The 26,913-nt window shown below is 35.6% G+C and overlaps 1 protein-coding gene across 1 annotated transcript; it reads left to right on the plus strand.

Annotated features, from left to right (window-relative positions):
• Positions 1-1,570: 1,570 nt before the first annotated feature.
• On the plus strand, positions 1,571-26,789 carry LOC117323724 (N-acetylgalactosaminyltransferase 7-like). The gene is made up of 12 exons (XM_033879144.1): positions 1,571-2,233; positions 6,625-6,868; positions 7,357-7,495; positions 7,881-8,047; positions 9,626-9,833; positions 10,353-10,526; positions 11,213-11,330; positions 11,609-11,728; positions 12,094-12,315; positions 12,887-12,988; positions 22,806-22,931; positions 23,649-26,789. Exons 1-12 carry the CDS (start codon positions 2,102-2,104, stop codon positions 23,784-23,786), a joined length of 1,890 nt encoding a protein of 629 aa, XP_033735035.1. The 5' UTR covers positions 1,571-2,101; the 3' UTR covers positions 23,787-26,789.
• Positions 26,790-26,913: the final 124 nt, after the last annotated feature.

Genomic DNA, 26,913 nt, shown 5'->3' on the forward strand with positions numbered 1-26,913 from the left:
TGTTTGGTTGGACACTCATTATAATTTGAGACACAGATACTGAAAAAGGAGATGTTTTAGGAACCTGATAGCACCATGTGATCGACGATTATCAACACTTGAATTATACAACGCTTGTTTTCGTAATTTCATAATTTTCTTTTTTAAAGTTATCTGCTAACAAATATATTATATACACATGTGGAACTTGTGGACATTTAGCCAAGATTTTTTACAGTTCACGTTAAAATGTTTTTTGCAATATTGTATAAAAACAAAATTTTGGGATACATTTTGATCAGCATTTAAGTGTTTACCTATTGCATTAAGAAAATAATTGATTGTTCTTTACCATAAAATATATAACTGATGGGGAATTTACCTCTTTTTGTAATTAAAGAAAATCAGCATATAAATTATATTTATTGAATATCTTAAGTTATTGTGAAGAAAATGTAAATAAAAATTATTTTTTGATGATTCGCAAAAAAAACCAACAACAAAAAAACAACAACAGAAAACCCCAAACACTATAAATGTTTGAAAAACATCCACAGGTAAATATTATATATGGGTAGTGTTAGATGCTAATTACCGGTTTGTAAGGCAGAGGAGCCTGCCACAGCAGAGAGAGGGTGGGGGGGGGGGGGGGGGGGGGGGGGGGGGGGGGTAATTGGGGGCTTGACAGGTGTCAAAACAGGCACGACTGATCCTCATCTGATACATATATATATAGGTGTTATGGAGGTTCATAAGGTGGTGGTGAGGTATAGGTTTGGGCCCTGGGGCCCAGGTGGCCATGACAAGCATGTCCTGAGAGTACCAATCATGCATATATACAGCTTCTAGTGCCATATGTCTCTAAAAGAACATAAATGAGAATATACGAAACTTCAGATTCTTGATTCTTGAGTATGCACAATGAAATCATTTCATGGTTGAATAAATAAATATTAGTGAAGTAACAATACATTGAATTAAAAAATATGTTTGCGTGATAAAATAATATAAATATTAAAGTATATGTACATATACAGTCATCAAGACCTAAGGTAGAATTAATCTTTAATATAAAATTGATATCAATTACATAAAAAGCATCAAAGTTTTCAAATCAGGAAGATAAGCCTTAATTTGATATATAAGGCAGTCAATTTACACAGATCTGTATATGTTCACTGCTATATAGTTTACCTGTAGCTTAAATGTAGTGCACTACTAGGTTAAACGTAAACATGTAGCTATAATTATATGTTTTGGATGATCAGAGCGTATTCTGTTGAAGTATAGTACAAAGAAAGGACGTCATCAACAAGGATATGTTTGGGGAGAAATAAAAATTAAAACAATTATTCATGTCAATATATAATATAGCTACATATAGAATTAAAAGTATGTCAAAAAGTAGTTCGACAATGAAATGTACAGCTACATTTCCCTTTATATTTGCGTTACGGCGCATTGTTACCAAGAAAAAAATCCCTTTATTATCGAATTACAAGTGTGCTTTTTGCGATAAATACGGTACTGGCTCAGTCGTCTCCCCTGAATGAAATCTCCAATAAAAATTGTAATTTTAGTGTCAACTTCCGGTTAGCAGACAGCGACGATAAAAAAGGAGAAATCAAAATGGATTGACTTTCATTTTATAAGACACGGGTATTGATTTTCTCAGGTCAGTGATATCGGTTACTTTCCTTAAACATCCGTGCAATTAGTGCAAAAATTTGGCATTGAGATATTATAACGCAATAGTATTCTGACCGTCGTCGGATCAAGTCAATCGGTTCGGCCACGTTGACAGATTATTCGCCGGACGGCTAGTTCTCTATTATCCTCGGGCTCAGAACTTTTATTCACTCAAGCCACGCAATTGTTACGTGTCAAGCCCTGCTCACCCCTGATTGCCCGAATTGTCATGGTAGAGGCAACGTGTGTTACTGATTTTTTGGATGAACTTACAAAAAATCATTGATTTTTTTCTTTGTGAAAAAGTGGTCCACTGTCATTTTTGACTGCTTTGTAACTGACTTTGAATCTCCGTTGATGATAGGTTGGTAGTTAGTTGTCAAATAGCTCTGCTATCATTTAAGTACACACTAACTACCCGACCGCCGGAGCTATGAGGGTACTAAGATACAGAAGAGGAGCAATAATCAAGCTTGGAATTGTCACACTGATCGCTCTAATCATTGTTCCATTTTTCTTCTTGAAACTTGATGGCAGCAAAGATTCAAAATCAAAGAAAGATAATGTAAGTATTAATTAATTGTCTAGAGTTTGGTCTAATAGTGCAAGTCTGGTAATCAAAATCAATGGATATTTTAATTTATTCAGTTTCCACTGACTGTAATAAATAAAAGTTCATTAATAACTAACTTATAAAGCTATTCTTCAAATAATTATGGAAAGAATACTAATTGCAGTTCTCATCTTTACAAAGAAATCCTCAGCTATTCATTAAACCATCATGTTTACCCTTTTATATGATCTTCTCGTAGACTGGGTTACATTGATATATATTATTACAGAGAAAATCATGTAGTGTTACATTATTAATCATATATCATCATAATCATGTATATGTTTATCTGTTGTCATGCAATATTTATAATATATATATTTATAATATATATATGGATATGTTACATGTTCACACAGGAATGTGAGGACAGTTTTGTAAAAAACAACATTCTCAAAGTAAAAAAAAAAAATAATTACTCTCCACCAAGGTACCGAGAGGATCGACAGGAGGGGATATTTTGGTATATGAAACTACGATGAACTATGATGAATGGAATAGAATGTAGCCTGTACAGATATATTATCGACGAAACTAGTAAAAGTATTCTATATGGGGGGTATTAGCAGAGGTTAATCTAGACCAATTTTACTACCAAAATTTGGTAGTATTCTCCACTGATGGTATTTCCCCCTTTAAATAAAAAATAAATCCTCATCAAGAAAAAAAACCCATAAAACAGATGGGAAATTCTCCAAAACAGGGGAAATCCCCTAAATTTTGATGAAATATGTGAGAATGATAGCAAAGAATAGCTGTAAATATTTTGAAGAATAATTCAAGACATTGCAGCCCCTCATTTCCCCTAAATGTCATAATGGTACACGGTAGTATTCCACAAATCCTAGATTAGCCCCTGATTAGTAAAGTTGCTTAAAAAATCTTTAGTTGCAAAATTATTTGTTTTGTCAGTTTTTGCAGTACTTATTACTGCTGTAGCTATTTATATTGATATTTTTGATACAAAAGATATTTCTAGAACAGTCTAACATAACATATCACAATATGCTTTTAAGATCACAATGACACCACTTCAAATCTCATATGTATGCCTCTGGAAAACATTGTACATTTTCTTCTCCCAGATTCTTGCAATTGCATCTTATAGTTTTTGCAACTGTCAATGTACACTTATTCATGCATGCTTTGATTGCTTATCAATATTAATATATTATGTTTTTGAATAATTTCTTAATTTGCAGATATCATACAAAATAAAAACGCTCATTTTTATTTCACATTGATGTAAACATTATAAAAGTCTCAGGATCATTGTATCATAGTGTGGTAATATATAAATAGCTATGGTAGAAATATATCATTACCAGCTATATATATATATAGAAGCCCAAGGGGCTTTACATGAAAGTAACATGATGCATATATATACATAACATGAAAGTTATTTTATATATCTTATGTATGCATGCCTAACGACAATAAACTGTCCTATGCATATTATTTTGAATAGCTAACTTTTATTTGTTGTTGCATATCATTACCAGCTCCATATGTGAAAAAGTCTGGAAATAGATCTGAATAGTAATTATAACTTGATATTGCATTACTTTTGTGAATTAAACACTTAACATCAATTTGTATTGAGATTGTAAGCAAGCTAGGATCAGAAACACCTCTTTGTTATAACGACATGTTTAGTGACATTTGTTACTTGGTTTTTGTGCTCACTCAGCCTTCAATATTACTAAATACAATCCTAGAACACGTACTGTACAATATATCATGCCAGATTTAAAGAACACATATGTTACACCATGTGTACCGAATACCAGTTAAGCTACAAATATTGATTGTCTTAAGCTGTGACTTACTGCTGCCAGTCAGTTTAACTGTAAGATATGTGTAAACTGAGTTCTATTTACAATAATTGTCGACTATCAAAGCTTCATAAAAAACACATCTCTGTATGAACTTCCATGTAACCATTTTCTAAAGAATCGTGTATGAAAAGACGAAAAAAAAAAAAAAATAAAAAAAAAAAGTTAAATGTCTGAAAAAATTGTGGTCATGCTGTTACCTATAGCTGCTAGCTATATCCGTCTCCAACTAATGTAAAATATGTGTATGTATCACATTATTATTCCATTGTAAATCCTCGAGGTCATATTTTGTTACCAACAGATTATGATGACATTTCCCAGAGCCCCATCTGTTTAATCTGTTTAATACATCTTGATTAAAAAAGTCCCCTATGACCTTACTGCTGTGAAACAGTTTAACTGTGAGATACATTTCCACTATAACTGTCACAGATATTTGTTGTGATTGCTAACTATCTAAGTTTCATAAAAGAATCTCTGACATTTACCTTTAGTCATATTTTTCAAAGAACCATGTGTAAATACTGATGCATGAGAAAACAATGAAGACCCTATTTTTTCATTTTCAATATGGGTTTGTTATTTCTTTTGACATATTTACATATAAATACATGTACATGATGTATATGCAGCAAAAAGCAAATCATATCTACATTAAGTTTATACCTTTCTATTGCCATTTCTTAACAAGCCATAAATTTTCATAATTAAAGTCACCTGAAATGAGTAAATGATTAAAGATGAATGCATGCAAACTTGAAGTATAAATTTATTCTATAAACTTAATAATTTGTACAGACTTATAATCATTTATAGATACTTAAAATTAATTTGACATAAGAAAGCTTTTTTTTTTTTTGTAGAAAATTAAGATCTATTGCTGCATGTGCTGTATGCATCATGACCATCAATGCATCATAATTATAAAGTACTTGTAATTCTAGTCTACACAAGTTGAGGCATCAAACTTGATTTGCAGTCTTTGTAATACTGTGCTTTATGTTTTTATATAAATGACAGCTTTGCAGGAAAAATTATGTATCATGTTGTACTAACTTATATATATGTTTGTCTGCCAAGCTCTGTCATTTATAGCTATAATAAAACCATAGCAAGGCAGTTCAGTAATACAAAGCAAGCCAGGAAAAGCCTTATACATAATAACCAAATAAATCAAGAAACATCCACTCTGAAGCTTTTCGTGATATATTTCCTTCTGACTTTCACTATTGCCCGATCACCCTGCATGCGTTCCTATGGGTATCCAGATGAAGAGTGCAGGAACTATTATATATGCAGCCATTAGCAAGAACGGTGTTTGCTCTATTACCCGAACCCCAGTACATTTAAAGTTACAGTACAGGCCTTGGTACACATTTTGAAAATCATACATGTATGTATGTAGAGTTAGTAAGTTAAGTTATTAGTTCTTAATGGCCCATCATGCCTTGGTACACATTTTGAAAATCATACATGTAATTCTTAACGGCCCATTAACACTAATGAAGTCATTAGGGCAAACAAATGGTGATATATATATATATATATGTAGAGAGAGAGATTTGGACTAGGTTTTTATTGCTGACAGACCTACAATGTATATCTAGTGTGATCCTTTCAGAGAACAGTTTGATGGTGAATTGCTGTCCCTATATGAAGTAAATGGCTCTATCAGTTATGATGCCCTATGACAGACACACAATTACCTTTATAGATAACACTTCTTTCTAGTTAGTTTACATATACTGGCATTGTCATACAATTGTATTGTATGTCAATACATTCATGTAAAATATAAGCGTGTATATATAAACAATCTGATATGCAATAGATATTTTATAATAAATCACCATGTAATTAACACGACACATCCATTTTAACATACCTTGTACAGTCATGTGTATGTTAATTCGGCATTATATTGATATGCAATGTATAGCTAGTGTATAGTGTTATAATATAGGATATTCAGTATTCCCAGCTGAGTGTTTCTGTAGTCATTTCTGAGGTCAACTCCTATGATAATATAGCTATATGATATACACTATCCAGGTAACAGGTTGTACAACACCATATTACAAGTTTTGACTTACAAAATCAATTTGAATTTTAAAGTAACTTTGTTTTCTTCTGATTTTGATTTTAGTAAATAGTGTTCGTGTCATTATAAAAGATAGTGAATTCTTCAACTTTTACTGCATACAAAATACATATGATTGATACTGATCCTGAGGAATTTGCAGCATGTATTGAAGATTATATAGAGTGATAGTCAGTGATTTTAATTAAATTATTTACAGCAATTAATAATATCACATTGTGTATGAGTTTTATATATATCAATGTATATAAATTTCCAAGAAATGACCTTACCTGACCTCTCAGTATTTATTACCAACACATAATGTGAGATGTTACAACTGACAATACTGATAAAAAATCTTCACTCAGATAACGATCTTATGCAGTAGGTTTTATTTTCTCACCAATTTGTGTTTCTAGCTTGCCAAAGACTCTCATCCCCTTCAGAAGGGACCCAGAGCCCCAGATGCTGCTAACGGTCCAGGAGATGTGGTTGGGGCTGGAGATGCTCCTAAAAATGTTGTAGACAATCCAGTAGAGTCTAACAATGGACAGGAGGAGGTACAAATGGAGGTGCCCAACAAGTTTGGCCCCCCGCAACGTCTCACTCCAGGCCAGTTGGGTAACTTTGAGCCAAGAGATTACCCCTCCAGGAATGGACCAGGTACATTGCATGCAGGGGTCTTTAGAACATTGGGGAAATATTACCTATGTAAAATCCTAAAAAGTAATCTCATTTCGTGTAATTAATTGATGTTCTCAGTATTGATACTCGTGGTTAATAGATGGGGAATTTCCTTATTAACTAAGTACTTTAGAATCTGTAGGATTTATATTATAACATTTTGAATCCTTGAAAACTTACCAGGAACTTCATTAGACATTGAATTATGTACCATATCATCCCCTGTTTGGTTGAATATTCAAAAGTACCTGGTACAAATTTAGAAACTTTGAGTGAGCCCAACACCGAGGTTCTTTTCATGGTTGGATTTTTGATAGAGAGCGTTGTTTACATGTTTGGGCTATAGGTTAGCCGTCATCAGAATGAGACTGAAAGTTTACACAACCAAGTTTTCTCCTCTGAGTTTGATACATTGATATATTAGTATTTATATGTCTGATTGATTGTGTGTTGTGTGCTTGTATAAGGTGAGAATGGTCAGGCAGTGTACACAAAGATGGAGGAGAGAACTCGAGCGGATGCTACCACCAGGGAGTTTGGATTTAACATGGTTAACAGTGACAAGATAGCCATGGACAGAACTATACCAGACACCAGACTAGATGAGTGAGTTATGTCAAAAAATCTTATATATAGTCATAAGTAACCACAACGAAAGGCCAGTCAGGTCGAGGATTTAAGCTGGTCACTGTATTTATTCATCTAGCAGCAGGTCACATACTTAAAAATAGAATTTTCATAAGGAAGTACGGTAGATATTATGGTTAAAGGTAATATAAAATAAAATCAAGTTTTAGAGTTAAGGATAAAAAATATATATATATAAAATAATTTAAATAAAAATAAGTTTTGAATTTAGAATAAAAATGTTCAAATTATGAAATAATAATGTTTGTATATAGGGCAGTGGTTCAGTAATGTTTACATTGTAATTGATGTGATATTAGCTGTGTGAATATTTAAGTGTAAAATTATCTATGTGAATATTTAGGTGTAAATATTGGCAATACCCCGAGGACCTACCCACAGCCAGTGTGATTCTGGTGTTCCATAATGAAGGCTGGTCCACCCTGATGAGGACAGTACATAGTATTATCAACATGTCCCCTGCCCATCTGCTGAAGGAAGTGGTCATGGTGGATGATTATAGCACCAAAGGTATGTCGTATACGGATCACCAATCACGGCCAGGACACATGTAATTAAATTGACTAAGTCAGATTCAGATCATAATAATTATGATTTTATATTATTAAATCACTGTCAGGTTGTAGATATACTTGAATAGTTAGGTCATGCTCAGATTACAGTAATATATATGTACAATGTATATAAACTTGACCATCATAACAAAAAACTAGGTCAAATGAAGGTTAAAAAAAGTAGCCCAAGAAAACTAGCTTGGTTCTAATAAATAAATATCGTTAGAATTCAATCGCAACAAGCAACAGGATTTGAGGGTTCTTGGATATTTATTTGGTCTACCGGTTTCGCCCATACAATGGGCTTCTTCAGGACAAAGTTGTAGGGTATTTCTACCCCTAAAGTACTAAAAATGTGGGACCATATATATTGTTATCTCTGACATCATTAACAAAGGTAGAAATTGTGACAGCATTAACAATAGTCAGTATTGTGACGTCATCATAATGGATAGTATTATGACGTCATAATTGAATTAAAGATAGATAACTCTATTCTAACAAGAGAGATATAGCTATAAAAGGTGATAAGTGATTGATGTTGACTTGCAAGTCATAAATAATTACTAGTTAGGTAATTAACAAAAGCTCTCTATATATAATATTATTAAAAATGAATGCTATAAAATATCAAAGTAGATTTAGGCTAAGGTACAATTGCTTAAATATCTTGCTATTAAGTTCAATGTTTTCTCAGTCCAAGGCCTGTTGAAGGAAAGGTCCTCTCTTAATATGGCCTAAAATAACTTCCCATGTGGCATGGATCCCTGCCATCCTGGGTTGATTCTTCATAGTACATCTATATATATCTCTAATAGTTTTGCATCTGCTAGGTCATTGTGCTGGGACGATAATCCATGCTTGTAGTTCACAAAGAGTCCTTTTGGTGGTTAGTTCTTATATGGTAACAGAATTATAATTCTATTATATTTCTATATGGTAGCTAGTAACATCACAAATGTATTTTTAAATGATATGGATTTGGTACATAAAAAGTTCTTAATTCTTCGTCTGTGAAACAATTTAAAAAATGGTAACGCCAAGGTCAAGTGACAAACCTTGTCAATTGATCTTCCAACAAAGTCACATCACACATTTGTGATGCTAATGCTGTCACAAATTCTACCTTTGTTAATGATGTCATAGATAACAATATATATGGTCCCACATTTTTAGTACTTTAGGGGTAGAAATACCCTACAACTTTGTCCTGAAGAAGCCCATTGTATGGGCGAAACCGGTAGACCAAATAAATATCCAAGAACCCTCAAATCCTGTTGCTTGTTGCGATTGAATTCTAACGATATATTGCCCCACTTTCTCAATCGCCCTGAATACTCAGAGGTATCCAAGCCGGGATGACGGAACCTACAGAACCTAAATTAGAAGAATGGCGTTGGCTCTTTTCCCGAAGATTGTAATAAATGAATAGATATATCTGTACGTTATACAAAAAAACCCATTTTGATGGCAAATCAGTGTAAGCGAAATGTTTTGTGTGGGTTTTAACTGTTGTCTTCTCTACCTGAACCAGATCACCTGAAAGGCAAACTGGAGGAGTATATTAAACAGTTTAATGGTAAGGTAAAGCTGTATAGGAACAGTGAACGCCTCGGACTGATCGGCACCAGGACGCGTGGAGCTGAATTGTCTACAGGTGATGTCATTGTCTTTTTGGATGCCCATTGTGAGTGTAACAGAAACTGGTTACCTCCCCTTTTAGCCCGGATCCGTTATGACAGGTATGATGTGTTTAACCCTCCTGTATCGTTAGTTATGTTTTTTCCTACATTAATTGCTTATCGTATTTCACTGTTATGAAATCATGCAGTTTGGATTATGGTTTAGGATTTTGTTTCCCTTTTACAGGCTTTCCTTATAATCCATGTTACAATTTGAATTAGCATATGTTTTAATTTTAATAGTACTTTCATAGTTACAGTTCTGGTTTTTTGTTTTTAAACTTAGCTGGAGCATAGAGATTTGATAAGAAGATATTTTAATGAGAACATTTCAAACAATTAGAGTACCTTCCTGAAAAATATGTTTTGCTTCTAATTGCTGAATAAATGTAGATATTTTTTATGACATCAAAACTAAAAGTTTTTGATATTAGTGAGATCTTTGTAACATTCCTTCCCCTTTATAACATGACTGGTCTATCTATAACTGATCAGACATTTGTAGGAGTTGAATCCTTTTGTAATTATTCTGTGGAGATTAACAGAGCTATTGACATTACACACTGTTGTGTTTACTAGGACTATTATGGCTGTACCTATTGTTGATGGTGTAGACTGGGATAACTTCCGCTACCATCCAGTGTATGGTGAGGCCCACCACCGTGGCATCTTTGAATGGGGATTCCTGTACAAGGAGAGTACAGTACCACAGAAGGAGCTGAGTCGCCGACAACATAACAGTGAACCATACAGGTAAACAATTACATACAGGTAAACAATTACTATACAGGTAAACATATTTATACATAGGTAAACAAGTACCATACAGGTAAACAAGTACCATACAGGTAAACAAGTACCATACAGGTAAACATGTACCATACAGATTAATAAGTTCCATACAGGTTAATAAGTACCATACAGGTAAACAAGTACCATACAGGTAAACAAGTTCCATACAGGTAACAAGTACCATACAGGTAACAATTCACATACAGGTAAACAAGTTACCATACAGGTAAACATGTACCATACAGGTTAACAATTTACATACAGGTAAACAATTTACATACAGGTAAACAAGCACCATACAGGTAAACAAGTACCATACATGTAAACAAGCTAGATTAAAAAAAAAAAAACTGTTGTACTAGCTGTACAGGTAAACATGTGCCATACAGGGACTAGTTTCACAACGGTAATCAGGTTACCATATATGTATATATGGAAAGCAGTTCAAGTCTCATTTTGTCCATGAATAAAGTTGATGTTATTTATAAGTGAAAGGGACAAAATACATGAGAGAAACAGGCAAAACAGGTTTCTGTATACATAACAAAGATAACTTTGCGCTATATAACATAAAGAGATAGATCTGTACAGTATCAATTGTTTTTTGTTTAACATGTTAACTTTTTTATCTTGAAAAAATTGTTCAGGTCACCAACCCATGCTGGAGGACTTTTTGCAATGGACAGAAAATACTTCTTTGAAATGGGGGCTTATGACGAAGGTTTAAAAATATGGGGAGGAGAAAACTTTGAACTATCATTTAAGGTATGTTAATTTTTCTTGTTATTCAGAAGTTAATCTTGAATATTATGAATAAGGTAACCTGATGGTTATAATATTTGATTACTACATACATTGGTTGATTACTTTCAAAACTGGAAATATATATTGCAATAATATGAAACAGAATTTCTATGTTGTATGAAAGTTCTTGATGTCAGTATAATTTACTATATTTGTATAACTATATGACATTTTGTATGCTAAGATATCTTATGATTTGGATTGTGTGATATTAAAATTTTTGTCAATGTTGACTACAGATCTGGCAGTGTGGAGGTAGTATAGAGTGGGTGCCCTGTTCTCGTGTTGGCCATGTTTACAGAAATCACATGCCCTACGGCTTCGGAAAACTGGATGTAAAAATACCTGTGATATCATTGGTATGTAGAGCAAATCAGGTCACATTGATTTGATCACACAAAAGCATTTGTGATATACATCAGTAGTTAGTTACCTGGAGGTAATGTAAGGCAAACTTAATTATTAAAGTTTCATGTAATATGTTGTAGTAGGTAATGCTTTATTTGAACATCAGTTAATAAAACAAAACAGTAAACTAAACACTATATAGTCACGGCAGTTCTCACAAGAGTATAAACTTTAATGTGGAAAACAGAAAACATTTCATCTAAATATTTATCCGAAAGTTTGTAATGTTTTAATTTTAATCAAAAATGTGATATGGGCCGTTTGGATTATTTAGTTATATGATACAGAATTCCTTGGTAACTTGTACCTATTACAGAACTACATGCGAGTGGTGGAGGTGTGGCTTGACGATGAACATAAAGAGTTTTTCTACACGAGAGAGCCCAGTGTCCGTGGCTATCCTGTGGGGGACCTCACCAAACAACTTAAGTTCAAAAAGGATCACAAATGTAAAAGTTTTAAGTGGTTCATGGAGGAGGTAGCTTACGAGGTGTACGACAGGTTCCCTAAACTACCTCCTAATAAAGCCTGGGGAGAAGTAAGTCTAATGGCTGATATGTCCTCAGGTGTGGCATTTAGGAAAAAGTTCAATATACATTAGATTTTGAATAAAATGCTGTTCATTTCTCGCACCTTCATTTCATTATAATTTTTATGAGTAATTCCATAATATTTATGATATCAAATATATTTTTTGTAGCTGAGTTTGAACGGTATCTAAAATTCATGCTGGGTGTAAATTTATTGTAGCTATTTTAAAAGTTCTTTATGCTTTGGAGTATATTAATATATGCTTGAAGAGAAATAACTCCTTCAGTAGGCATAGTGCATAAAAAATGGAGTCGTTGAATCCTGATATGGAAATTCCGATTTATCAGATTATACCTGTAATTAAAATTCTTTGTTGTTACATATTGCATAATGTTCAGGGAATATTAGCTATATTTTACCACAAATATGATATCTACCTCTCACCACAAAGAAATTTTAAATATATATACATGTATATACAGGTACACTGTATAACAAAATTACTCTCCATATATCACTCCAGTAATGTATATATACAGGTTATTAGTGGTTAAGGCAGTTGTTTTGTCTTATTACAGGTGAAAGAGAAGAATGGGATGCGTTGCCTGGATACAATGGGACAACAAGTTGGCGGGGGTGCAATGGGTATCAGTGGATGTCATCACTTCGGTGGTAACCAGGTACAGTGGATGAGTACAGTTGTCTCCCCTGATCTGTGTTTGGTACATACTGTGGCCTTTTAGCTCAGACAAGACTGGCAACAATCTGTTATGATCAGTCTCTCAGGCAGTACAACAGCTGTGTATTCATACCAACTGGGTACACTTATACCATCTACTGTTTGTTTACAGGGAAGTTTAAAAATAATTCTCCTGATATTAAAAAAAAGAAAGACAAAATAATTATTAAAACATTCAACTTCTCCTCATCACATCAACAGACTGTGAGACATGTTTTGAACATTGCTAGTTTTAATGCAGCCATGTGTAATTAAATTTGGAGTTTTTAAAGTCCCTAAAATATCAATATATAAGGCTAGTAAAAAGCAGTATGATAATAATTATTATTAATAGAAAAAGGTGCTATTTACACTACATAATTTCCCTGTCAACAGTTGGTGAAATCTAGGATTCAGCTTCACAAACATCCCTAGAAAACCCTGGGAGTTTTCCATCTGGAAAGCATTATTGAATTTAAGGAATTAAATGAGGAATATTTTCCTTAATTTGAACAATGTTTCCCTCTGGATATCTAAAGAAACTTCTGTAAGGAATTTTCATGTAACTAGGGTAGATTGTGTCATATTCTGCTTGATGTGAATATACAGCTGTTTCAACTGAAAAAAAAAGAGAGACAAAAAATGGATTCTAACTCTAGCATGTGTATGGTGTACGACATTCAGCTGAACTTGCATGGCATTGGTATTGTCTGGTAGATAATATATGTATATTCCATTTGATTTTTATTGATTTATTTTTCTGACTTTTGGAGATTTTCAGTATTTTTTTTTTTAAATGAGGAATGCTTTTGAATGCAAAATGGTTATGTGGATGACAATGGCAATGTTACCTTTTTGTGTGAGATATAAATGTATGAAATGCATGAAAGCTAGTCATGTACCACATCTTTACAAATACATTAAAGATAATTAGGCATCGTTATATTACAAATAAACAGGGTACAAGCATGTACATTACATGATAATAGGATGCTCTCAATAACAACCGTTAATTGTATTAGATAAATAATAGGATGCTGTCTATAACAACAGTTATTGTATTAGATAAACAATAGGATGTGGTCTATAACAACAGTCATTGTATTACATAAACAATAGTATCTGTCTATAACAACAGTTATTGTATTAGATAAATAGTAGGATGTGGTCTATAACAACAGTTATTTTATCAAATAAATAAAAAAAAAAGGGGGGAGTACTTTGGTTGATATTATAAATACACACATTTATATAGTACATAGGCTGCATGGATTAAGGTGGACATTTAACTGACTAATAGCAATGGTTATATTTTTGATAAATACAGTCACCTTGAATATTGATGTTCAATGGAGCTAGAGCTCAGATCTTCTATCACCATCCATTAATAATTTGTCATTTTCCATTCCATCTCAAGAATTATAAGGCTAGGAACATGATGTTTGACTGCAACTATTACCTTGTAGTAAACACAACCAACCATCAAAATATTACAATAAATAGCATAAACCTTCATTCAAGGTTACATAAAAATTTTGTTTACAAAATATATGAATTAAATCATTGAATCAATTCTATACATGTCCCAGAGTCCTGGAACAAAATCAAAATTTTGTTTACAAAATATATGAATTAAATCATTGAATCAATTCTATACATGTCCCAGAGTCCTGGAACCAAGGATGTGGTCCTTATAGCCTTTAGCCTGTTGAAATTTTAGGGCATGCAGACAAGTATTTAAGTAAATGACATTGAACTTAATTTAATTTAAAAGTTTACAACTGCATTCATTTGATGTATTGTTGTACAGTACATAATAGCCTTATCTAAATAAATAACATGCATATATGGTTAGATGTTTCGCTTGTAGCAAGCATGGATAGAGGTCATAAAATGTGTTCAAATAAGTAACCTTGTTAAATCTATGAATAACATCTTCTTCAGAACAAATAAGCCTGGTTTTACTGGAACAGTGCTTAATATAAAGCTGCACATACTGGCTTGTATCTGAATTGGTAGTCTTGTCAGATGAATTCAAATGTGACTTTGACCTTCAAGGTGATAGCGGTCATCGTTTTGTCATTATGATCTTATCAATATCTGTCAGTTATCAAAGAGTTAAGGTAATAACTAGGGCAGCCCTAAATAGTTGTTTGGGACAGTGAAATTTCAGATGTGTTTTGTTGGTGTGTCTAGGAGCCTACACAATATTCTATTTGATAATAGTTGATAATACATCTTATAGCTATATACGTGTAGGTTGTACAAATGTATGTGATGTCTTTAGAATGAGTGGAATATATCTCCCAGAAACATAATAAACCTTCGTATTACACTATATGGCATCTTCGTTACACTATATGGCATCTTCCTTTGTAATACCAGCCTGTATGATGATCTGAATGTCATATATGCTGCCATTATGCCTGTTATTTATGCCACGTACCAGTCCTGCTGCCAGTCTGATACAGCAGCTGTATTCAGCCACTTATGTACCTAACACAGTCAGGGCTGACATGTAACATCCAGCTTACCTGGCTGGCACCGTTGCGGTCCATCTGCTTTACTTTTATTTATTGATCAACATTCTAGAAGTCTTTCATTGTTGTTATGAGTTTTGATATAATGATTTTAAGCATGACATGTAAGATTTTTCTGTTGTTAGCTGATAGATATACAGGTATAATTTTAAGATCACATCTGGTATAGGTAAGTATTCCTACATTCCTTTGTGTAGGTAAATTCTGTGTCTGTGAATGTAGAGACAGTGTTGCATGCTATGTGTCCTTATAGAAGCTGATGACTTTGACTTGGATCATCATAAAATTACTTGGATATTGTATTTAACTAGCTCATGATCATAAAAAGAAAAACTGCCAAGAAACATTGCCCAAAGTGAAATAGTTCCTGTCACTTTCATTTATCGAGGCATCATCCCTTTCAGGGAATTTGGGTTTTTATTAGCAAATAATCAATTGATAAGGAAGAAAGCTCATGATCACTCTCACAGAATATCCAGTACAGGTATTAAGTACCCAATGCCAGCATCATTTTTAGGACTATACAACCTTGTTTGTAGTACATGTTCTTTTGTATCACATGAATGTTTATCATGCATTTTTAATTACACTGCCTCAATACCTGACCACACAAACCTACCTGTATACTGCATCTTCAACAGCAAGTATGTATACAGTAACAGTTATATCCCTTTGTGTCTGGTTTCTGGAGAAAGGAATTTTCTATTGGTAGACTTTCTGGATTAATCTAGACTAGTAGGAACATTTCTGATTATTTTTGAGAGTTAGTGAGGTTGAGGTTTGATTTAATTATTTTTGCTTTTTAATTCAGTTTTCAGCAAAATCACTTCGACCTCTCTTTTAAGCCTACTGTGGGCGCATTTTTATGCAAATGACAGGATTTCAAATCATTCTTTTCTGTTGGTGTAACTATTTGCTGTCATCCATCTTTAAACTTGTTATTGCTGTCTTCTTGGACAGAAGATTTCCCTTTTGGTCTTATTGGTGCAGCATCACTTGGTTAGTGGTCCAGCATCACTTTGTTAGTGGTCCAGCATCACTTTGTTAGTGGTCCAGCATCACTTTGTCAGTGGTCCAGCGTCACTTTGTTAGTGGTCCAGCATCACTTTGTTAGTGGTCCAGCATCACTTTGTTAGTGGTCCAGCATCACTTTGTTAGTGGTCCAGCATCACTTTGTTAGTGGTCCAGCATCACTTTGTTAGTGGTCCAGCATCACTTTGTTAGTGGTCCAGCATCACTTTGTCAATGGTCCAGTATCACTTTGTTATTGGTCCAGCATCACTTTGTTAGTGGTCCAGCATCACTTTGTTAGTGGTCCAGCATCACTTTGTTAGTGGTCCAGCATCACTTTGTTAGTGGTCCAGCATCACTTTGTTAATGGTCCAGCATCACTTTGTTAGTGGTCCAGCATCACTTTGTTAATGGTCCAGCATCACTTTGTTATTGGTCCAGCATCACTTTGTTAGTGGTCCAGCATCACTTTGTTAGTGGTCCAGCATCACTTTGTTAATGGTCCAGCATCACTTTGTTAGTGGTCCAGCATCACTTTGTTAGTGGTCCAGCATCACTTTGTTAATGGTCCAGCATCACTTTGTTAATGGTCCAGTATCACTTTGTTATTGGTCCAGCATCACTTTGTTAGTGGTCCAGCATCACTTTGTTAGTGGTCCAGCATCACTTTGTTAATGGTCCAGTATCACTTTGTTATTGGTCCAGCATCACTTTGTTAGTGGTCCAGCATCACTTTGTTAGTGGTCCAGCATCACTTTGTTAGTGGTCCAGCATCACTTTGTTAGTGGTCCAGCATCACTTTGTTAATGGTCCAGCATCACTTTGTTAGTGGTCCAGCATCACTTTGTTAATGGTCCAGCATCACTTTGTTATTGGTCCAGCATCACTTTGTTAGTGGTCCAGCATCACTTTGTTAGTGGTCCAGCATCACTTTGTTAGTGGTCCAGCATCACTTTGTTAGTGGTCCAGCATCACTTTGTTAGTGGTCCAGCATCACTTTGTTAATGGTCCAGCATCACTTTGTTAATAGTCCGGCATCACTTTGTTAATGGTCCAGTATCACTTTGTTAATGGTCCAGCATCACTTTGTTAATGGTCCAGCATCACTTTGTTAATAGTCCGGCATCACTTTGTTAGTGGTCCAGCATCACGTCGTTAGTGGTCCAGCATCACTTTGTTAGTGGTCCAGCATCACTTTGTTAGTGGTCCAGCATCACTTTGTCAGTGGTCCAGCATCACGTCGTTAGTGGTCCAGCATCACTTTGTTAGTGGTCCAGCATCACTTTGTTAATGGTCCAGCATGACTTTGTTAGTGGTCCATCATCACTTTGTTTGTGGTCCAGCATCACTTTGTTAGTGGTCCAGCATCACTTTGCTAGTGGTCCAGCATCACTTTGTTATTGGTCCAGCATCACTTTGATAGTGGTTCAGCATCACTTTGTTAATGGTCCAGCATCACTTTGTTAGTGGTCCAGCATCACATTGTTAGTGGTCCAGCATCACTTTGTTAGTGGTCCAGCATCACTTTGTTAGAAGTCCAGCATTACTTTGTCAGTGGCCCAGCATCACTTTGTTAATAGTCCAGCATCACTTTGTTAGTGGTCCAGCATCACTTTGCTAGTGGTCCAGCATCACTTTGTTAGTGGTCCAGCATCACTTTGTTAGTGGTCCAGCATCACTTTGTTAGTGGTCCAGCATCACTTTGTAAGTGGTCCAGCATCACTTTGTTAGTCGTCCAGCATCACTTTGTTAGTCGTCCAGCATCACTTTGTTAGTGGTCCAGCATCACTTTGTTAATGGTCCAGCATCACTTTGTTAGTGGTCCAGCATCACTTTGTTAGAAGTCCAGCATCACTTTGTTAGTGGTCCAGCATCACTTTATTAGTGGTCCAGCATCACATTGTTAGTGGTCCAGCATCACTTTGTTAATGGTCCAGCATCACTTTGTTAGTGGTCCAGCATCACTTTGTTAGTGGTCCAGCATCACATTGTTAGTGGTCCAGCATCACGTTGTTAGTGGTCCAGCATCACTTTGTTAGTGGTCCAGCATCACTTTGTTAGTGGTCCAGCATCACTTTGTTAGTGGTCCAGCATCACTTTGTTAGTGGTCCAGCATCACTTTGTTAGTGGTCCAGCATCACTTTGTTAGTGGTCCAGCATCACTTTGTTAGTGGTCCAGCATCACTTTGTTAGTGGTCCAGCATCACTTTGTTAGTGGTCCAGCATCACTTTGTTAGTGGTCCAGCATCACTTTGTTAGTGGTCCAGCATCACTTTGTCAGTGGTCCAGCATCACTTTGTTAGTGGTCCAGCATCACTTTGTTAGTGGTCCAGCATCACTTTGTCAGTGGTCCAGCATCACTTTGTCAGTGGTCCAGCATCACTTTGTTAATGGTCCAGCATCACTTTGTTAGTGGTCCAGCATCACATTGTTAGTGGTCCAGCATCACTTTGTTAGTGGTCCAGCATCACTTTGTTAGTGGTCTAACATCACTTTGTTAGTGGTCCAGTATCACTGTCTTAGTGGTCCAGCATCACTTTGTTAGTGGTCCAGCATCACTTTGTTAATGGTCCAGCATCACTTTGTTAGTGGTCCAGCATCACTTTGTTAGTGGTCCAGCATCACTTTGTTAGTGGTCCAGCACACTTTGTTAGTGGTCCAGCATCACTTTGTTAGTGGTCCAGCATCACTTTGTTAGTGGTCCAGCATCACTTTGTTAGTGGTCCAGCATCACTTTGTTAGTGGTCCAGCATCACTTTGTTAGTGGTCCAGCATCACATTGTTAGTGGTCCAGCATCACTTTGTTAATGGTCCAGCATCACTTTGTTAGTGGTCCAGCATCACTTTGTTAATGGTCCAGCATCACTTTGTTAGTGGTCCAGCATCACTTTGTCAGTGGTCCAGCATCACTTTGTTAGTGGTCCAGCATCACTTTGTCAGTGGTCCATGATCACTTTGTTAGTGGTCCAGCATCACTTTGTTAGTGGTCCAGCATCACTTTGTTAGTGGTCCAGTATCACTTTGTTAATGGTCCAGCATCACTTTGTTAGTGGTCCAGCATCACTTTGATAGTGGTTCAGCATCACTTTGTTAATGGTCCAGCATCACTTTGTTAGTGGTCCAGCATCACATTGTTAGTGGTCCAGCATCACTTTGTTAGTGGTCCAGCATCACTTTGTTAGTGGTCCAGCATCACTTTGTTAGAAGTCCAGCATTACTTTGTCAGTGGCCCAGCATCACTTTGTTAATGGTCCAGCATCACTTTGTTAGTGGTCCAGTATCACTTTGTTAATGGTCCAGCATCACGTCGTTAGTGGTCCAGCATCACTTTGTTAGTGGTCCAGCATCACTTTGTTAGTGGTCCAGCATCACTTTGTTAGTGGTCCAGCATCAATTTGTTAGTCGTCCAGCATCACTTTGTTAGTGGTCCAGCATCACTTTGTTAATGGTCCAGCATTACTTTGTTAATGGTCCAGCATCACTTTGTTAGTGGTCCAGCATCACTTTGTTATTGGTCCAGCATCACTTTGTTAGTCGTCCAGCATCACTTTGTCAGTGGTCCAGCATCACTTTGTTAGTGGTCCAGCATCACTTTGTTAGTGGTCCAGCATCACTTTGTTAATGGTCCAGCATTACTTTGTTAATGGTCCAGCATTACTTTGTTAATGGTCCAGCATTACTTTGTTAATGGTCCAGCATCACTTTGTTAGTGGTCCAGCATCACTTTGTTAGTGGTCCAGCATCACTTTGTTAGTCGTCCAGCATCACTTTGTTATTGGTCCAGCATCACTTTGTTAGTGGTCCAGCATCACTTTGTTAGTGGTCCAGCATCACTTTGTTAATTGTCCAGCATCACTTTGTTAATGGTCCAGCATCACTTTGTTAATGGTCCAGCATCACTTTGTTAGTGGTCCAGCATCACATTGTTAGTGGTCCAGCATCACTTTGTTAGTGGTCCAGCATCACTTTGTTAGTGGTCCAGCATCACTTTGTTGGTGGTCCAGCATTACTTTGTTAGTGGTCCAGCATGACTTTGTTAGTGGTCCAGCATCACTTTGTCAGTGGTCCAGCATCACATTGTTAATGGTCCAGCATCACATTGTTAGTGGTCCAGCATCACATTGTTAATGGTCCAGCATCACATTGTTAGTGGTCCAGCATCACTTTGTTAATGGTCCAGCATCACTTTGTTAGTCGTCCAGCATCACTTTGTCAGTGGTCCAGCATCACTTTGTTAATGGTCCAGCATCACTTTGTTAGTGGTCCAGCATGACTTTGTTAGTGGTCCAGCATCACTTTGTCAGTGGTCCAGCATCACATTGTTAATGGTCCAGCATCACATTGTTAGTGGTCCAGCATCACTTTGTTAATGGTCCAGCATCACTTTGTTAGTCGTCCAGCATCACTTTGTTAGTGGGCCAGCATCACTTTGTTAGTGGTCCAGCATCACTTTGTTAGTGGTCCAGCATCACTTTGTTATTGGTCCAGTATCACTGTCTTAGTGGTCCAGCATCACATTGTTAGTGGTCCAGCATCACTTTGTTAGTCGTCCAGCATCACATTGTTAATGGTCCAGTATCACAGATTAGAACACATATGTCCAAACTAGGTAGATAACCTCACACAAAAATCTACACACACTAATCAGGTAGTTTCCTTTGGTATGGTTTTCACTTTCAAGTATTTCAGGTTTTTCTGTTTATTTTAATTTTTTCCGTCATAATTACTACAGTAATTGTAAAATTATAATGTCATTGATTTTGAAAACAATACCATATAGATGATCTATTATGCAGGACATGCATATACCGGTAATCATTTCTGCTAAGAATCTGAAAATGTTTACTTATATGGGAGTTTTTAGCATTCCAGCTTTCCATTCATGATGATTAAGAAGATGATTATGTTTGTAAGATGTTATTATATATAATTACTTGCACAAACAACTATATTGTATCATATGCTTTACACAATAGCCTGGGGTGGGTGCTACTTCATGTACTATACACAACGGCCTAGCTGGGGAGGATGCTTCAGTACATAATGGCCTGTGCTGGATGTGACAGTACACAATATGGCCTGGGGTGGATGTGGCAGTACACAATATGGCCTGGGGTGGATGTGACAGTACACAATATGGCCTGGGGTGGATGTGACAGTACACAATATGGCCTGGGGTGGATGTGACAGTACACAATATGGCCTGGGGTGGATGTGACAGTACACAATATGGCCTGGGGTGGATGTGACAGTACACAATATGGCCTGGGGTGGATGTGACAGTACACAATATGGCCTTGGGTGGATGTGACAGTACACAATATGGCCTTGGGTGGATGTGACAGTACACAATATGGCCTTGGGTGGATGTGACAGTACACAATATGGCCTGGGGTGGATGTGACAGTACACAATATGGCCTGGGGTGGATGTGACAGTACACAATATGGCCTGGGGTGGATGTGACAGTACACAATATGGCCTGGGGTGGATGTGACAGTACACAATATGGCCTGGGGTGGATGCTACTGTACACTATGGCCTGTGCTGGATGTGACAGTACACAATATGGCCTGGGGTGGATGCTACTGTACACTATGGCCTGTGCTGGATGTGACAGTACACAATATGGCCTTGGGTGGATGTGACAGTACACAATATGGCCTTGGGTGGATGTGACAGTACACAATATGGCCTGGGGTGGATGTGACAGTACACAATATGGCCTGGGGTGGATGTGACAGTACACAATATGGCCTGGGGTGGATGTGACAGTACACAATATGGCCTGGGGTGGATGCTACTGTACACTATGGCCTGTGCTGGATGTGACAGTACACAATATGGCCTGGGGTGGATGCTACTGTACACTATGGCCTTTGCTGGATGTGACAGTACACAATATGGCCTGGGGTGGGTGCTACTTCATGTACTATACACAACGGCCTAGCTGGGGAGGATGCTTCAGTACATAATGGCCTGTGCTGGATGTGACAGTACACAATATGGCCTGGGGTGGATGCTACTGTGCACTATGGCCTGTGCTGGATGCTAGATTATTGCAATCACACATATGTTTTTTAAACCTTAGCCTGTTTTAATATATTCAATCAAAATCTATGTCTAGCAATTTTATGCTGAATAGAACAACACAACAAAACATGTACAGCCAGTGTTGAGTGGGGAACTGAGGTAAGTATAATGATGGTATTTGTATCTATATTGTAGATGTTCCGCATTAATACAAAAGGCCAGATGGGAGTTGGAGAGCGATGCATTGAAGCCCCTAATGGCAGTACACTACACATGCATTTCTGTGAGACACAGCCCACAGGTCCATGGCAGCTTGATCTGGTAAGAGGCCCTGTTTAATCACATTTGTAATTATTACTGGCCAGTTTTACAGATCACTACTAGACACTGAACTTATTGAAATATGAAGAAAATATCAAATCCCCAATTAAGATGCCATGAATCCTTTAAAACACAGCTTGTTTTGTGTGCTTTCATTACCATATCTGTGTAACAATGAAAATCGCATTAATTAATGTAAAGCAATTTAAATTTTGTGGCGGAAAAATGGCAATGGATATTATCTTTTCACCCATTGCCATTACTTATTTAATTACCATTTTTAGGAATAATAAATGCTAATTTAATAACCATTAATAGTTTATTAATGGGCCATGTTATAGCCACAATAAAACCATTATGAATATAAATTAATGGGTAGTACATGTAAATATTTAATAGTAGCATATTAATAGACTGACAAAAGATATCAATTTAATGGACCTTGATATTAATTAAATGAATTTTTTCATGGGATACTAATGGGGGAAATAAATGGCAAAATTAATGGGCTTGTGTCACGACTCGTTAATGAATGGTTAATGGCCTATAGCTGCCTTACATCCAAAAAAACACTCAATTCTCTGATGTGTTAAAATAATAAGTAAAGCTGAAACACCACACAATAGGCAGTAATATACAAGTGCGTGTGTTAAACATGCAACTTACTAACTACGTCATGATGAAATGTGAAAATTGTATTGTTTTCCCTATATACAGACAACAGGTGTGATTCGACATGAACACCACCAGAAATGTTTGGAGGCGGGCAGTGGAAACAAGGTCACATTGGAGCCATGTGACCCATCAAACGATAAACAGAAATGGGTCGTCAACGAGATCCGGCAATGGAAGTGATCACAATAATCGGAATACTAAGTTATTTATTTTAACATTTTGCTCAAAAAAGTATATCATTTTTTGTGTATTAAACCTAAAGGGATCTGAAAATTCATTATGTGATGAATATTTGCTTTTGATAATTCAACATCATCCTTAGATACTAGTTTAGATTTATCAAAAAAGATCATTTTGATAAATTCAGAATAACAATAATCCATTATGTAGTATGTGCAATGGTTTTGTTGTGTGAGAAAAGAATTTAAATAATGAGTTTATGATGATGAACTTTGTAAAGGTTTCCTCCTCTGGAAGGATTTGTTTAGTTTCTCAGAGCCTTGCAAACTTACAATGATAGCAGGAAGTGCGATAAGGAACTTGATTTCGTATACAATCTTATTTATACTACAATCTTACCGGTATGTATACAGTGTACTACAAGAACCACGCAGTATTGATTAGGCATCTATAAACATCAGTCTTGACAATTTTTGTGCTTGTGGACTTTATCAGTGATTGAAGTTTAAATTGAAAATTGAAGTACTTTTAGAAACTTGTCATGTCCTGTGTGCAAATAATTTATTACAAACAATATTTATGTCTTTAACATCGAAAATGAGTTGCAAAAAATACTCATATAGTTTTATTGTTTTCCCAAAAATACTGGCAATAACAAGTTCTCGAGGTAATTGTTTAGTTATGTAGAATAGACTGATAGGTCTAGTGAAAAAGCAATTTGGAATTATAATTTCGTATGGAGAAACACTTTCATATATATGTGCTTGCTTTTTTTCATATTTGTTAATTACACTGAATAATTTTTATTCGGGATTTGGAAAACATGCATATATTCTTCAACAATGAAAAAGGTTTGCATATTCTATGAATTTTAAGAACTTTTATTTTCTAGACATGGTTAAGGGAAATTAAAATAAAATTAATGTAATTGTAATCACAACTCAAAATATAACTCATTTTTGTCTATTAATTTGATTATACTTCCAACATAGATATAATAAGCTTTAGAGAATACTGATGTAGAATATTTGACTGTATTGTCTAAATAAGGAAAATCTCTTCTTAGTTTTACATATGAAATAAGAGTTAAGAATTGAGGCAGCTAAAACTGTTTTCACAGTATCAGTAATATACAAGTATTTCGACATGAGGATTTAACAGATAAATATTAATTAGTACAATTAGTTAGGGCAGGAATGTACTTAATCAGTTAATATACTTATGAGTTTCCGACAGGAATGCATAATCAGTACAATAGGTTTAAGATAAAAATACATTTATGATTAGTAAAATATGTAGGAATAGGAATGCATTACAGGACAATAATTAAAGACAGGAATGTATTTCTCAGTACAACAGCTGGTATGACCAGAATGTATTTCTCAGTACAACAGCTGGTATGACAGGAATGTATTTCTCAGTACAACAGTTGGTATGACAGGAATGTATTTCTCAGTACAACAGCTGGTATGACAGGAATATATTTCTCAGTACAACTGCTGGTATGACAGGAATGTATTTCTCAGTACAACAGTTGGTATGACCAGAATGTATTTCTCAGTACAACAGCTGGTATGACAGGAATGTATTTCTCAGTAAAACAGTTGGTATGACAGGAATGTATTTCTGAGTACAACAGTTGGTATGACAGGAATGTATTTCTCAGTACAACAGTTGGTATGACAGGAATGTATTTCTCAGTACAACAGCTGGTATGACAGGAATGTATTTCTCAGTACAACAGCTGGTATGACAGGAATGTATTTCTCAGTACAACAGTTGGTATGACAGGAATGTATTTCTCAGTACAACAGCTGGTATGACAGGAATGTATTTCTCAGTAAAACAGTTGGTATGACAGGAATGTATTTCTGAGTACAACAGTTGGTATGACAGGAATGTATTTCTCAGTACAACAGTTGGTATGACAGGAATGTATTTCTCAGTACAACAGCTGGTATGACAGGAATGTATTTCTCAGTACAACAGCTGGTATGACAGGAATGTATTTCTCAGTACAACAGTTGGTATGACAGGAATATATTTCTCATTACAAAAGCTGGTATGACCAGAATGTATTTCTGAGTACAACAGCGGTATGACAGGAATGCATTTTAGTTTAATTATAGTAATTGGTACAATAAGTTATATTAGTAATGTAATGCATTTCTAATCAGTAGAATAAGTCCGAACAATAAGCTCAATAATACAAACACTTCAGCACAAAAAGAGATTTTTTGGTAGATCTGTATCATATAGGTTGACACATTTAGTAGAAGGTACATCATCTCCATGACAGTGATTGGTCATACAATAAGATATTTCATCTAAAGGCTATAGTATAAATCATTCAAAAAGCATATCAATGAAACAGATTTAATAATATTGTACTCAATTTCCTGATCATTATCATGTTACAGTGTGTAAATGGTCAAGCAATAATTGTGTAAAAAAAATATCACAGTATAAAATGTTCATTTTAATTTTGTGATGCTTCTGTCAGATTTGTCTTTGGTGTGGTATTAATTGATAGGTTACAGCTAGTAAAGATATACATTGTACTGTTACTAGTGGTTTTAGTCAATTTTATTAGCTGCATTCTGTATCATTATATTGCAACAACATAGCTATATATTAATGTCCTGACTAACATTAATTAACCATACCCGTGCTTATTGTGTTACTGAATTATCTATTGTATATAAAAACATTCCACGTCACATTGTTGCTGCTCATTATGTGACCTCATGCTTGTCTCATATTTGATTTGTACTAGATCTTAACTTCTACCTGGTAGATCATAATGAAATATTTGATTAATCCATCTTATTTTCTAAAGATTTTTCAGAAGTATAAACGTTTCTGCTAAGTTTCAATAATTCAATTTTTCACAGAGAAAGAACATTGAAATTCATTGTACATTATCTTTTATGTCCAAATATTAGGTTGATTCATCCTCATAATCTCTATTAATGAAAACTGTTTTGCAAAAATACTTTTTGCTTTTTAGGTCATCTGACCCGAAGGGTCAGGATGACCTATAGTCATCATGCTTCGTCCGTCGTCGTGCGCCGTGCGCCGTCCGCCGTCCGCCGTGCGTAAACTTTTCACATTTCAATCTTCTTCT

The sequence above is a fragment of the Pecten maximus genome, chromosome 3 (assembly GCF_902652985.1).
Source record: "Pecten maximus chromosome 3, xPecMax1.1, whole genome shotgun sequence".
Taxonomy (NCBI): domain Eukaryota; kingdom Metazoa; phylum Mollusca; class Bivalvia; order Pectinida; family Pectinidae; genus Pecten; species Pecten maximus.